Raw genomic sequence first — 16,798 nt, 5'->3', positions numbered from 1 at the left:
TGGGGTTCAACAACAACCTCATTTTGTAGGTTTTTCAGGCTATATAGCCATGTTCTAGAAGAAGAACATGGCCATATAGCCTGAAAAACCTACAACAACCCAGTGATTCCAGCCATGAAAGCATTCAACAACATATTGAACAACCTGTTTATTCAAACGTCAGTCTGTCCTTCCTTCAACGTCCATTTAATCCTGTCTTTAAAGGCTGTGTGTGTCTTTATTTAAGCAGTAAGTGTTCTGGAATGACCTTCAGGCGATTTGTTTAATTTACTACACCCTTACTTTTAAAAGTGTGATTGCCAAGCAGTGGCATAAGATCTCTTCCTTGAATACTACGTTTCCCATATGTACAAAAAGTGCCACTACTTTTGCATCCTATTGTAATTAATAGGATGCAAAAATGGTAATAAATTTACATTTAAGCACATATTTTTTAAAGCAAATCTTTAATTATAAGGACTATACAGAACTTAAATACTATTGGGTTAAGCCACCTTTCCTAGGTATGTTAATTTTGTTTCAGGAAAGGCAAACATAGTAGAAGTCATCACTAAAAAAGGTTTCTGGAGGAAAGACCACAATCCACACGCATGCATGTTTTCATCCGGTCTCAAATATTTGAAGGCAGGGTTAGCCCATCAGTTTAAGTAATTTCCTAATCAGTTTGGGCCAATGACAGGTACCTTAACATTACAAGAAATCCCAGCATACCTATAGCAATTGCCAATTTGTCTTGCTACGCTTTTATAGTTGCAGAAGACAATTAGCTGGACCAGATCCTTGGGGCTGATGAAGCTGAAACCAGGCCCTTATAAAATGGAAGTTTAATGCATATCAGCTTTGAATAAACAACAAACAAAGCTCTTACTCAATATTTAGGCCAAAACTGTAATTCATGGGTGGTTTTAACTGCAGTGCTGGTTTTCTACCTCTGCCATCACTATGGCTAGAAACTAACAAGACAGGCACAAATCATGACCCAAAGCTTAGCAATTAAAGCCTACCCCCTCAATCATTTTGCCATTCAGCCATTAAAGCACAGATAGACAAGTAAACAAATCCCTTCAAACAAGGTTATTGGAGAGTCAGAGGCTCTAGCAGTTAAACAGTATATGGCTATCAATAGTAAGTGAAGCTGACAGATTTATATTGTGTTTGAATTATATTTTCAGAATGTTAGCAATAACTGGATGCTTTTCTGCTGCGGTGATTTTAAAATAGATTTCTCACTGAGGGTGAATTGCAAGAGGCAGAAAGTCAATCTTTTAAATTAAACACTCATTTTAACAGTAAAGAAAAGTGTTTAATTCGCAGTTCTGGAATTCCCACTACACAGACATCTTATAAAAGATGCCAAACTCTGGAGCTTCCTCATACATTTCAGCACTAGGGATCTGAAGTTCACATGTTGCCTTTTTCTTATAATGGTATCTGTGAAGGAATGTTCTAAGAAAAGGTACAGGCAAATTAAAAATGACTAATGTGTTGAACAAATTAATTTTTGTTTCACAGCAAAACCTGTTACTTGTGCCAGTTAGACTCTCTTAAATTATTTACTGATGGCTTGTCTATCACTCTTGGCATTAGTATTAGTGAAACTGTGCGCTTAGTTTGAACTAGCTATAGATTTAGTCATTATGTGGATCCAGTAAAATGAATGGAAATTGATAATACACTTCTTTCAGTGATTTCAATGGACCATCTCTAGTTGTGACTGAATTGTGACCCAACCCATTGCATTGCTAAGTATTTTAAATGGTTGCATAAAAGCTGAATGAAAAACAACTGGAATGTATTTGATAATGAAATCAATCAAGATGAAAGCCATGCAAATTTTTCTACAGAATATTCTGGAAATATACATTTAGAAGTAAGGCACATTGTAATAAAACTATTATTTCCAAAATCTCCAGAAAAAACACAGTTTGGTCAAAAACTTTATGTAAATATTTGAAGGTTCTGATGAGACTCCATTCACAGAATACGTTTTAGTGTAGTGGAAAAATCAACCACAGGAAAGAGATTTAAAGATTAAAACTATGGCAACTAATATTTGTACAATTTCAGAGCAAGGATATAAATTCAACATAAGTGTTTTGGAAATATTTCCATATCATATATGATTATTAAGAGTCTCAAAGCTTCCAGCCATATGGGGTCTGGAAAATAAATACAAACTTTTCCTGACCCATAATATTTCTGTATTTTGTACATATTTTTGGCTTTTTTAATCTGTGGCGTTTGAGGGGTTGAGATATCAGAGCTATACCAGGCTCCCACCAAAACCTGGATTTGACCAAACCAGAACTGTACTGGTTTGTTCATAGTGGAAGTCAACATAATGAGGGAGAGGATGAGGAAGAGAGGATGAACTTCTAAAAAGGTGTTTCTTCTAAGCGAATTAAGCTGTACTCCTTTACACACTTATTGAGAAGTTCAACTGAACTCAATAGAACTTACTTCTGAGTAGACAGATACCTATTCACTGTAAGCTGACAAAGACAGAAATAATTAAATTCCACTTTATAACCCGCAGAATATTAGAAATCAATTACTGAATTTCCACAGTGCCCCATCTGTTTAAGAGAGAAACAGGTGTTATAGCACAATTGGAGATAAAACAAATGCAAAATCGTATTTTTAAAATAGTACATTTTAAGTAGTTAAAATAGACTGGAGCAAACATCAGTGCTCATGTTAGAGTGCATACAATATTATGCCTTTTAAACCTGGATTAGCTTTATTTTTAAAGGATCATCAGTAAGAAGAAATTTTAAAACCATGTGGGGGAGGCTTCCATTTTTTTCCATTTTGATTCCACACTGCATGATATGAAATATTATCTTTTGAAAATGTATAAAAACATTTGAACTAATTATTTATCATTAGAGCAATCTCTCCATACCCCTTATCCTTAACAATGTGCCAAATTCAAGATAGAGCAGTGAAAACTGCTAATGGATATTTAATGTATCTTTTTGCATATTTAGAAGTATTACAGAAAGCCCAAATCTTGCTGGGTTTAAAAATGAACAAAGCCTATAATGGCTTGCCAATTTGGTACTTATCCTGATTTCTTAGCTGAAATACCAGGCTAAGGAATTCGCAGCTATTTACTTACATAAATCCTGTGGCTCCATGATTCACGACAACCAATTTCCCTCTGGTACTAAAGCAGGAGAACGACCGAATGCTTTTCTGCAGAAGGAAGGGGATTCTGGAAGAGCAGATGGCCTTGGATGAAGCTCTTTAAACGAGATCCGTTTTCAGCGAGCCAAATGAAAACAGAGCCCTTGTGCACACCTTTGCTTGGTATATAGTGCAAGTCAAAAAGAATAAGCATGTAGCTTTGCTTATGTTTAGAGGGCTGTAGCCCAGTTGTGCTGCGATTGGCAAGCACCTCACAAACAGCAGCCAATCAGTGTGTCTGCTTTTTCCAGGGAAACTCCTGCCCATCTATTCAGCATCTTCAGAGACCATATTTCCTAAAGGATAGGCTTCTCTCAGTATCTTCAGGGGTGGGAAAAATAATGGTGCCTTTTCTCCCCGATCTCCCCCACTTCATTTGCTTTCCTGCTACATTTCTAGAGCTGAGAAATCGTCTGAGGAGGGTTGAGATGCATTTCCAGTTTCCACCTTGTAGGGAAAAGAGGAGGGAGAGCGCTTGAGCTCGACAATTACGGATTCCATCACCATGGAAACTGACTGGATGCAGCGAGCTGGATTTGTGTAAAACATCTGCTGCCAGGCTCATAATCAAATGCAATCGCATTTCCCCCCCCCCCCCCCACAACTGCTTATCTGATTGGGAGTTTAGTTCATATGCAGGCTATGACAGTGAAAACACGAGATGGTGTGTGGGGTGGGGAGAAAGAGAATCAGTATCTACATGAACAGATACATCACCTCATTTTGCTAAATACAAATGCATACAGATGTAGCAATGGAGAAAGGCTATTTCTGTTTTATTGACTATTCTAGAGCCTTTGACTGTGTGGATCATAATAAATTGTGGCAATTTCTTGGTGGTATGGGCATACCAAATCACCTTGTCTCCCTCCTGAGGAATCTGTATAAGGACCAAGTAGCAACAGTAAGAACTGACCATGGAACAACAAGACTGGTTCAAGACTGGTTCAAGGACCAGACGCAGGGCTTTTTCTATTTCTGCCCCTGCCTTGTGGAATTCCTTGCCGCCCTACATGAGAGCCATGCGTGACTTAGGGCCTTTTACTCTCGCACGTAAGACCTGGCTTTTTACTAGAGCATTCGATCTCTGTTGATTTTTAATTTTTGTATGTATGTATTTTATCTTTTGTCATTTAGCTGTAAATCGCCTGGAGCATTCTCGGATGGACGGCAATTAATAAGTTATTAAATGATGATGATGATGATGATGATGATGATGAAGATTGGGAAAGGCATACGGCAGGGTTGTATACTCTCACCCAACCTATTCAACTTGTATGCAGAACACATCACGCGATGTGCGGGGCTTGACAAATGCAAGGCTAGGGTAAAAATTCCGTTTTCCGAAATGTTGGCGGACAGGAAAAGAGATTTAAAGATGGGCTCAAAGCCAACCTTAAAAACTCTGGCATAGACACTGAGAACTGGGAAGCCCTGGCCCTTGAGCGCTCCAGCTGGAGGACAGCTGTGACCAGCAGTGCTGCAGAATTTGAAGAGGCACGGATGGAGGGTGAAAGGGAGAAGTGTGCCAAGAGGAAGGCGTGTCAAGCCAACCCTGACCGAGACCATCTTCCACCTGGAAACCAATGCCCTCACTGTGGAAGAAGATGCAGAGCAAGAATAGGGCTCCACATCCACATATGGACCCACAAGAATACTGGAAGACAATCCTCCTTGAAAAACGAGGGGTCGCCTAAGTAAGTAAGGGTAAAAATAGCTGGAAGAAACATTAACAAACGTAGATATTATAATTGTATTCACCTTATAACCAAGGTGAAAGAAGAAAGTGCAAAAGCTGGCTTGCAGTTAAACATAAAAAAAACCAAGATTATGGCAACCAGACTGATTGATAACTGGCAAATAGAGGGAGAAAACATGGAGTCAGTGAGAGACTTTGTATTTCTTGATGCAAAGATTACTGCAGATGCAGACTGCAACCAGGAAATCAGGAGACGCTTACTTCTTGGGAGGAGAGCAATGGTCAATCTTGATAAAATGGTGAAAAGTAGAGATATCCCACTGGGAACAGAGATCCGCATAGTTAAAGCAATGATATCACCCGTAGTCACCTATGAATGTGAGAGCTAGACCATAAGAAAGGCTGAGCAAAGGAAGACAGATGCTTTTGAACTATGGTGTTGGAGGAAAGTTCTGAGCGTGCCTTGGACCGCGAGAAGATCCAACCAACCAATAAAGCCCAACTGCTCATTGGAGGGAAGGATATTAGAGGCAAAGATGAAGTACTTTGGCCACATAATGAGAAGACAGGAAAACTTAGAGAAGACAATTATGTTAGGGAAAATTGAAGGAAAAAGGAAGAGGGGCCAACCAAGGACAAGATGGATGGATGGCATCCTTGAAGTGACTGGCTTGACCTTGAAAGAGCTGAGGGTGGTGACGGCTGACAGGGAGTTCTGACGTAGGCTGGTCCATGAAGTCACGAAGAGTCGGAAGAAACTGAACAAATCAACAAACAGATGTAGCAAAAAACAAAAGATGGGGAACACTTGTATATCCAAAAGGTGAAAAAAACTTACAATAGTTCAGCGGTATGGTGGCAACTGTATATATTTTCACAACTAAATTACTCTGCGTTATTTAGGTAAAATTCAGGACACTGATGCTGGATTACATTTCTATTTGTGCAATGATTATGTGTTGCTGTTGAGTGCCTTCAAATCATTTCTCACTTATGAAGAACCTAAGGTGAAGCAATCACAGTGTTTTCTTGGCAGAATTTGTTCAGAGAGGGGTTTTACTTGCCTTTCTCTGAGGCCAAAAGAGTGTGACTTGCCGAAGATAGTACCACAAGATGTGGTACTTATTTTAAGAAATGGCATTATAAAGTGGGGTCTATGACATGAAAGTGTGGAAAAGAGCAAACCACAGACCACTTACTAATATGCAGTCTGAGCCCTGCCACATGCACAATGGAGGACCTTCTCACAGCAAAGTTTCACTACAAAGTCTTTATAAGGAGATGTAAAGTTTTTGAGAGATAGACACAGTTCTGACCAAATTGAAGTTCTTGAATCTTTATTTCTTCTTATTGTTGCTTTCTTGTATGGTGTTCAACTGTCTCTAAGATAGCCTCAATATTTAACTCTGACTGGACTTGAAGACAGCTCTGACTGGACATGCTATTTTGTAGACCTTCTGGCTTTCTTCTCTTTTCACCCTCCAATCATGAAGAGGCTGACTCTTCTAAGAATCAGAAGTGCCTTGCCTGAGGCTCTGCCCTGAGAGCATTCTTAAAGAGGCAGGACGATGGAGGTTTCAAATGCAAAGAGGCTGTCTAGACTGATCCCCCCAGAAACTGTACATAAAATATTAATCCCTCTAACTAAAAAGGTCTTAACTGGGTGTAAACAGCGAGAGTCTTCATAGGGCACAACAAACTGGAGTATATGAGTCTGCACTGCCAGATAATCTGGGATAAGCAGATAATCTGGGATCAGATCATGGGATATAGGGCAGTGTAGATCTAGCCTTAGGGTCATTCCACATAGCCATATAACCCACAATATTAAGGCAGATAATCCACACTGCCATATAATCAAGTTCAATGTGGATTTTATACAGCTTTGCAGAAGGGGCCTAAGTCTTCTTACATAGGAACTAAAATATAGCAAATCAGAATTGTTAAATGGTTGTTCAGAAAAAAACAATTTGGATTCATAGTTTATTTAAATTGTTTTAAATTTAAATTGAAGTTTTAAAAAATGTTTGAACTGTTTAGATCAACTTAAGTTGATAGTAGTATTGTACTCTACCTGGGTGTCTATAAATATTAAAATGCTCCAATAAATGAGTAAGTAAGGTAGGGTAATAACCTTCACTTTACATTTCACACTCAAGATGTGAAGATCTCAAGATGGCACTAGCTTTATACTGCTCTTAATTGTGCGAACAACTGTACCTTTTCCGAACTTCAGCATAGATGTATCAAATACCTTCTTGTCCAAATGGTTCTCTAATCTGATCTCTCTCTTGGACAATGTAATGGATTGGTTGACGTATTAGTCAGGTACCTGGGTGCATCTCCAATCTCATTACCCAGCAGTCACTGCCTGGCATATGGGGTGCGTGGGAACTCCGAACTGGCTCTCTGGGTATCCGAAATGATTGCTGAACATCTTCCTACTCCACCGCAAACTCTCAATCCTGCATAAGGATGCTGGTGTAGGTTTTAGCTTCAACAACATTACATCTGATTGTAACTTTATATACCGCCCTATCTCCCCAAAGGGACTCAGAGCTTTAGGTCGAAATGCTCATCCAAATAAACAAAACAAAACAAAACACCCACCTCTATTTGAAAAGACAAAAAAATCTTAAACTTACAATTATCACAAGTACATAAAATTATCACAAGTACATAAGTACATAAAATATAAGGAATATTAATTTGTAATTAGGGCTGAAATAAAGCAAGTTGTATGTACATTTGCTTGCTCCTCTTTTCCTTTTTACCTTAAGTAAATGGACAATATATGCAAAATGCAACTGTGGCTTTAAAATGCACATCGACCCATAGCTAATCCAGGCAACATTCTTAATGCTATTAATGAATTCTTGTTTCACACTCAATTATGCTTGGAAAGTATCCTTAACCAAATCTCTCAGTGACAGTTTGGATTAGCGGATATCATTTTTGGCAGAGAAGGGTTGATAGATTAGCTGGATAGCTAAGCAGACAGAGAGAGTACATTGTTGCACAAAACTGGATCAAATATCATTATCCTGCCCCAAAAGAAAAGTTTTATGTAAATAAACCAGATGGAAATAATTTAGAGTTAAAAAGGAGAAGGTAACATTTTGTTGGAAAAAAGATGCAAAAAACATTACTTTGAAATATTATTAAAATATTCAAAATAGGATAAAATGCCTTAGCAATAAGGAATAACTGTGTTGACTTTAATACATGGATTTGTTCAGATGTTGTAAACCAGAAATCTTTAATTGTTGTTTATGGTTTCTGATATAATAATATATTCAGTTTTTTAAAAAATGCCATTGCCATATAATCAGTTTTTAAAAAATATATACAATTTTAAAAAGAAAATGTCTACAAGATAAAATAGGCTAAACTCTCAGAATTTCATTTCTGACACAGCTATGATCAAACCTGAATCTATTTCAGCCATCCTGGTGACAGAAATAATCTGGAAAAGGCTATAGTGAAGTGACCATGGGTGCATCTACACTGCGGAATTAATGACACACAGACACACCTCCAACATGTGTTTCTTGACACTTGGGAAACCTAGTTAGGAAGAATATTTTGTCTTATATTTGCACACTCTGAAGTGTCTTGGGGAAAATTTTCTGTATAGTATTGTGTATGTATAAAACTGGAATTTTGGTACAATCCTTTTGTACAATTGCACAAATTACATTTTACACAGAAAACACTGTTTCCAGAAAGATGTGTTTTCGTGCCCAAAACACATTTGCCACACACATTTCTGTAAACAGCAGTGGTTTTTGCTGTTTCTTTGCTTTTTAGAGGTGGGGAACGATGTTGCAGAAAACCAGAATTTCTGCACAGAATAACTTCCTGATACACTTCTACTAAAAGTACACAAGGTGGTTATATTATCAATAATCTAATATAATACATCTAGACATTATGCTGTTCCAAATCATTTCAGACTATAAGAATCTCTCTTGAGGTCTCTGGGCAAGATTTGTTTCAATGTTTGCCTCCTAAATTTGAGAAACCTTTGCTTGCGCAAGGACATTCAATGGTTTTCCAAAGCTGAATGGGGCATTTGAACTCTGATCCCCTTAAATTCAACATTCAAATCACTACACCATGCAGATAATGTCCAATACAAATATAGCAAGTCATAATCAGTGGTTGTCATCAACATTCATCATGGACAAGTAATCATGTTGCAATTTATTATATGCTCAAAAGCAGGAGTGATTCTTGTATCTGCAATATTATACATTACATATCCAAGAGTTAGATTCCTCCTGAGTGTAAGAATGAGTTTTATCAAAAGAACAAAAGTAAGTTCATGTAGAAACTAATGAAACATAGATGCAAGCCACCTTGTCCTTATTTCCATTCTATTCATTGTCAGGGCTGTCCTCTTCAATAGTCCATTAAGCTCCAAAGAAGAGCCAACTCTGAATACAGAATTTGCAGTACTGCAGGGTCACAATTCTTGGTGTGTCACTTCTTTGTACATGAAATTGGAATCACCTAAAATCAAGCTAACATATATAACTTTCAGGCCAGATGTTCATTATCCTGTAGTACAGTTGTTCTTAACCTGTGAGCCCCCAGGTGTTTTGGCCTACAACTCCCAGAAATCCCAGCCAGTTTGCCAGATGATAGGATTTTTGGGAGTCGAAGGCCAAAATATCTGAGGACCCAAGGGTGGAGAACCACGGCTCTAGTATATATGTACTACATCTGGAACCTCCAGATGTATTGAACTACAACTTTCATTATTTCTAGTCAACAATGCAATGGCCATACTGGTTGTGGACAGTTTGATTTGTAATTCACATGCAGAAGACTGATGCAAAAGACATACAGACTATGTGTACCCATATAAAAAGATATAGCTACACTGTATGTATGTATCACCAAACACTTTAACAATGATATTACTGATCATATGAATCATGAATAATTGAGAAATATGAGAAATACTGTAAGGAGGAAAGAAAAGCCACCAGTTTGTTCTCACAGAACAAGCAAGCTTATTTCAAAAACAGGTAACACTGATATTATTTTCTAACCCAAGCATTCAATCACAGAAGCATAGAAATACAGGTGCTGTAACAGGGTTTTTCTGTTCACTGATCCACTTCAATTATATACACTTTCCTCATGATATTCAATTCTAGTCTCCATTCCAGACTTTCTTCCATTTCCCCTCAAGTTAGCCATCATCCTATGTCCCTGAGTACGCTCATTCCTGACTGAGCTGCTTGTCTGCCCTGTCTTCTTCTCCTAAAGATTTAGATAGATGGAAAATTAGGACGAAGTGATTATTGCCATCACAACAGCTGAATTATTTATAGGGTCATGAAGTTATACACTCAGCACACAACTCCTATAAAAATGAGGTGGCATGACAGCACCCAGCCATAAGACAGTCATAATCTTATTGTCCTGGTACCACTAAAAACAGTCTTTTGTAATTGGGCAGGTGTGAGGTTGAACTCTATGGACCTTTTTTCCTCCCAAGCTCTAATCCATAAAAAGCTCTGTTTCAGAAATGACTGTATACATTTCTGATGGGAGAGACAGAAACACAGGTGTTTAGATTACAGAAAAGTCTGCATTCAAAGAGAATGGTATTTGAAATAGTCCTTTCCCTTGCCGCCACTATCATACTATCTAGATTAAAGACACTTAAAGCAAAACAGCAGCTGCACTGGGAAAAGTAGTCTTGGGCTAAGAGAAGGTATAGAAACCGCACTGTCAACAGCCTCATTCATTGTGATAACCTTATTTCACTGAAACAAAACCTTTGGAAAATCATCTTCTTCCTATCCTCTTCCATTCAGTTCTGATAAGGCCTATAGCCTATTGAGTTTTCTGGCTAAATTCCATACACAGTGACTTGCAAAATGAAACTCTGGTATTATATTTTCACTGACATTTATATCAGTAAGAATTCATGCAGCTAAAGTTCTTATGTTGTGAACTGTTAATTTAGCTTAAATATAGATATACAAAACAAAACAAACAAAACACCGTTGTGGTGACATGATCTCCATTAACACTGTAAACAGACAATGGCTGACCCTTTCAGTGCACTAAATTATTCAAGTTGCAATGACAGCTCAAGTCACACTGTATCGCTTTACCTGCTGATAATAACCCTGCTTAAAAATGTTTTCATGCATGTGACTGGTTTGAACAGCAGAAACATAATGCTTACCTCCATTGTTTTTCAATGAATTTATATTCTGCCATGTACTCCCTAGGGGGGACATGCTTGCATAATCAGGACTGGGATCATACTTGCAACCATTGTGATTTCCAATCACCAGTCTGGACTGGATGTGAATGCTGTGAGCCATTTTCATCTTGAGTTAGAATTCTGCTGACAAAGGTCTTGGGCACCTTCATACTAAACAGTTATAGTGCTATGAACCACATTACCTATAGCAAGGCAGGATGGGATCTTGGGATCTCACATTTAGGGATTGGTACTTAGAATTCCCCATCGATGAGTTCTAGTGTTTCACCAAACTAAAAACTGAATGGTGTGAAAGGGCTCGTCATCTGAAACAGGACCCCAGCTTTGGGTGTAACTTTGAGTAAATTTTGCTACATTCACATTCCACTGGAACTGATCAAAGAGCATCATTGGTTAAAACTTTATAAATTCGTTGTTACAAAACACTGAGTCTGCATCTTTTTTATTCTGGCGAGCATGTAGAGCAATGCTAGCTGCAGTTTTTCCAAAGCTCCAGAATTTCCTCCATGAGTTTTGTCTTTGACTTTTTATGTCATGCTATGAAATATATCAGGTGTACATGGTTGTTGAGGACCCTTCACAACTTCCTTTTGGTGAGACAAGAGCTCTGTATATAGCAAGAGAATTTAAGTGGCCATACGCACAGAGTTAGTGGCTCTGCCCAGGTGTATTGCTAAATTGCAATAGCATTCTGTTGAACAGAAAAGTCTGGTAGTTGAAAAGGAACCGCTTTGACCAGGGACCACTCTCCAACATTACTACCAAAAGGGTTACGAATCAGTTTTTGATCAACTTTACATTTGATTTTGTTATTTGGGGTGCTGATTCAGAAAACTGAATTAGATAGACCACATCAGCTCTAGTTTCTGATACAGAAAATATGCCATCTAGCAGTTGCCATCTGCTCGCCCACAGAAAACCATATTTAATAAGTTTCACCAAATGCCAAATGCACCAAATACCTTTGGAAGAAATCCAATTTTAAGAAACCAAAGTGTAATATTTTAAATTCACCTCTGATTTTAGATTCACTGTTTTCCCTTGAATAAATTATTTAGAAGGTTAATAAAGTAGCAGTTATTTTCACATACTTTTCAAATTTGCAAAAAGCCCAGAAAAAAACACCAATAATTGAAATTGTTAACATTTCTAAAATGAGAGTTACCACCAATGTCAGAAAGAAAGCATCTGCATTTTAGATAATGAAATACAAGTTTAGGTGGTTTTGTTGGAAATAATAATAATAATAATAATAATAATAATAATACAGTTTGTTTGTTATCCCCTTATCCCCATGGCTCAATAGAGTTAAATTACAAAGATAAAACAAAGTATCTATCATCTATCTATCTATCTATCTATCTATCTATCTATCTATCTCATAGACAGAAGATCAAAACATTAATATTAATAAAAGCTAAATTTAAAATTCATAGTTTAAAACTGACTGAATTACAGAACATCTTTCAACTACCAAGTTAACGCGAGGATCTGCATTTCTATTTCAGTTATTTTTCTTCAAATAAATTCTCAATGATTATTTATTTAGGTTTAATACTTCACCCTATGTATTTGCAATGCAGATTTCAATACTGAAGAGATTTATTGATCTGAGAATAACAAAGGTCTGTGAATCAAATGAGCAATTTGAGAATATCAACAGATCATCCTTACATGTACACATGACTCTCTCAGGATTCACCCACTACAATTAGTCCAGCTGCCTTTAGAAAACCTTGTTATCCTTTTTCTGCTTCTGAAACCAGGAACAACCTCTATTTTTTACAGTAACAGAGACCTCCCATTTGCAAAAATCAAGTGGCAGGTAAAATGAGACTATCTTCTCTTTTTTCCACCAATGACTTTGTTACAGTGACCTCTAAACTGCAGAATGTATTTCTCTTGAACATCTATACTTTGCAGCCCTAATTTATAATTAGCATATGAAATACACCTGCCTCAAATGGCCTACTTTATAGCTTATGTTGATGGACTGTAGGACATTGTTCTTTAGGGAAAGCAGCACAAGGCATTATTCATTTTTAAAATCCTGCTTTTGGACAATTAGTCATTTACTGTGAGCCATTTTTCATCCCTAACTATGGCTGCAATGAGATTCTACTGGTAAAAACAGCAGAGCAGGGCACTCAAGTCCTCATCAGCAAAAAAAGTACATTTTTATCTATGTTTTGGCTTGCTGAATGCTCACAATAATTACCTTCTCAGAAAAAAACAAACCATTCATAATACAAGCTGCACACTGAAAATATCTCTGTTTTTATTTGGGCTTTTAATTATAGAGTTATCTATGAAAGATGTACATCCCTAAACATTAAATGTACATGATCTGATAAAGTATTGAAGTATAGTACAAAAACCAAACTATATTTGACTTCCAGAATGAAAATTAAAAGAAAATAACCAGACACATTGGGCAAAAGTTCCAAACCTAAAACAACGATCATGGATATAAAAAATTAAGCTGTCTTTTCTCTGTGGTTTGCTTTCTCTCTTAAGCTCTCTTCCAATCCAAGATGGAAGAAAACTTCACTCCTTGGCCACATCCGTGAGGTCCAACAAGAATTTAAACTATAGGCAATGGGAAATTGTGTCCCTTTTTCTGGTACACATCACTGTCACAACCATACTCATGAAAAAGTGACAAATTTAATAAAAAAAACCAACAGTATTAAAGTTGAAGACAGTAGGAAAAGCAGAAGACTGTTTTACTGATGGATAGATCAATCAGGAAAAAACCAGGACTACATTTGCAAAATCTGAGTAGGACTGTTAATAAGAGGATCTCTTGGAACTGTAATTCACATGGTTGCCATAAGTGGTATCTGGCTTGTTAGTTCATCACAGTAACAGTAGCAGCCACAAGAGAACTTCGGTCAGATGTATCACAGTTAACATACTATATGTGGACTGTCAGAAAAATCTGACATACCGAGACCAGACTAGGTTTTCATCAGTTTATTTCCTAGTTGGAGTTTTAAAAAAGTTTTAGGTTACGGGAAATGGAAACTAAACTAATGAAGGAGAACTTCTGTGCCATACGAGAATACAAGAACATGCCTAAGAGTTTGAGAAGACTGAAAACTCCTGCTTCTTCTAGATTACAAAATACAATTAAGCTTGATTAATGAAAAACTTAATAAAGGAGCTTTTCTGTCTTCCGTTATGATTGAAGACCAACATTGGCCGAGTAGCTTTCAGGAAGATATTGGGGTCCCAAGAGCCAAAATCCAATATACTGTAATTGCAGTAAAATCTGATATGGGATTATATCACATGTTCTTCACTCACTTACTCACAGAAATACAGCCCACTAGAATATGAAAATATATTGGGCTGGTAGTTAAAGATTTAATTCTAGCACTAAGGTTAGCTTTGGGAAGAAATGATGTGAAGAAATAGAAGAATGAAAGCAAGAAAACATGATGCTGGCAATGTATTACTGCATCGGTTTGCTTCGGTTTACCAGATCTGGTTTTGCAGAATCAACCTGTTTGCAAAGTACATTCATAGGCACCAAACATAGCTATCCCAGAAGAGATAGCAAGATCTATATGAATTAAAAACTCATAGAACACTCTTCAGGGCATATAATTCATGTGAGATCTCAATGATATATTCTCTTCTGGGATCAATCTCCTCTGAGATTGATTTTCCAGTGGCATTGAGGGTTGTGGGGGTGGGAGGAGAATTCAGTTACAGCAGGCATGTAGTCAGGATTTTGATTTGGGGGGGTGAGTCTGAGTGAAAGAAGGTCTACCCTAGCAAACCTTTTGTATCATTACCCCAATACCCCCATGCATATGGGATATATTGAGCATGGTGATCAGATCATGATATGAATAAACATAACAGTTTAAATAATGTACCAGTAAGGCCTTCTCGCGGACCACCATGAGAATTGGGGGGGGGGGGTGAATCCCCTCAAGCCCCCCCCCCCCCCCGGCTACATGCCTGAGTTACAGTAACACATCTGAAAACAACCCAGGAACCAAAATGTATCCATACTTCCATATTGCGTTTGCCTTGCTTGTTTTATTGCTATTGAGTTATTTGTGACAGTGCCTGTGTTTATAATTATTTGTTTCTATTTTCTTTGTTGTAAGCTGCTCCGAGTCCCTTCGGGAAGAGGGAGTTGGATGTAAATAAAGTTTATTATTATTATTATTATTATTATTATTATTATTATTATTATTTGAAACACAACAAGGTAAGTCCACAGCAGACACTGCTGGCTGTTGTATTGATCACACATCAGACACTTCCCAAGTGTCTAGGACTGTGTGATGTATCGGCGAATAATGCATGCAGATCCCAGTAAGGTGGCCTTTTGCAGCTGTCAGATGGTAATCTTGTCAGTGCCGATTGTGTTTAAGTGCAGGCCAAGGTCTTTAGGCACTGCACCCAGTGTGCCAATCACCACTGGGACCACCTTGACTGGCTTGTGCCAGAGTATTTGCAGTTCGATCCTTAAATCCTTTAATAATAATAATAATAATAATAATAATAATAATAATAATGGGATATAATAAACTTAAAGTTCAATATACAAGTATATGGTCTTTGCAACCACACAGAAATGCCGCATAGAAGTATTGTTGCATTATTTCCCTTTAGTTATTCAGAAATTCAAAAAAACACTAAAATAGCACTAGCAATACTGAAACCATGTTTTATCCCTTTTGTGTCAAACTGTGATGTAAAATTCAAGTTTTACAAGAGATTACTGTTGCCTCAAGTAAATAGTGGTTATTTCTTTACTAAAGGGAATTCAGACAATCTAGAAGGCATATTGTACAATCACAACCTACTTGTGTCTTAGGAAGAAAGCAAGCAGCTTTCCAACAAATAAATTCTCCATCTGCAGAGCAATTCTAGTATGAGGATGCTTTCAAATTATTATCTCATGTCTATTTTTAAGCAGGTACAATCTCATGAAACGAAAACATCTGAATCACATTCAGAACTAACCCAGACACACACACACACACACACACACACACATATGTGTAGGTATGTATGTATATATGATAAGCCAAGGAAAAAGGGAGACATTTCATAATACTCCCTTCCCAACAATCTTGCCTTATTGAAGTCTTCAGAGGTTGCTCTCATCTCTTTCCATGTCTTATTCAACAGTTGGATGGAAATACAGAAGAATTCTTCAAAAGACCTGTCATGCGTGAAGAACATTGGGTGGAAATCATTGCAGGTCTCACTGGCTAAAAGGAAATAAATAAAAGAAAAATATTAATAGTGAAAAATCATTATTTTTCGTGTCAGAAGTGACTTGAGAAACTGCAAGTCACTTCTGGTGTGAGAGAATTGGCCGACTGCAAAGACATTGCTAAGGGAACACCCGGATGTTTTATCATCCTGTGGGAGGCTTCTCTCATGTCCCTACATAGGAAGCTGGAGCTGACAGATAGGAGCTCAACCCACTCCCTGGATTCAAACCACCAACCTTTCGGTCAGCTGTCCTGCCAGCACAAGGGTTTAACCCACTGCACCACCAGGGGATACTATGATTCCCATAATTGTTCTAGAATAAAACAGAGTAACAAAATTGTATTGTGCATTATTTTTGATGTGTTTGTACTTATTTAGGGAATTAAATGTTTGCCTTCTTTTGTGTGTAA

General features: G+C 37.5%; 1 protein-coding gene across 3 annotated transcripts in view; it reads right to left on the bottom strand.

Annotated features, from left to right (window-relative positions):
• The window catches only part of ELMO1 (engulfment and cell motility 1), a 341,069-nt gene that overhangs the window by 87,702 nt on the left and 236,569 nt on the right, over positions 1–16,798 (bottom strand). For 2 of the 3 annotated variants that reach the window (XM_067470179.1, XM_060781614.2), the window contains exon 16: positions 16,245–16,381. In XM_067470179.1, coding sequence (XP_067326280.1) covers positions 16,245–16,381 — 137 coding nt within the window. Of the gene's footprint in view, positions 1–3,121; positions 3,719–16,244; positions 16,382–16,798 lie in introns of those variants that run through there. The other variant, XM_060781615.2, reaches the window with a different exon arrangement.

This window comes from Anolis sagrei, chromosome 6 (genome assembly GCF_037176765.1).
Source record: "Anolis sagrei isolate rAnoSag1 chromosome 6, rAnoSag1.mat, whole genome shotgun sequence".
NCBI classification, from domain to species: Eukaryota; Metazoa; Chordata; class Lepidosauria; order Squamata; family Dactyloidae; genus Anolis; species Anolis sagrei.
This window is presented reverse-complemented; position numbering and strand designations above follow the sequence as displayed.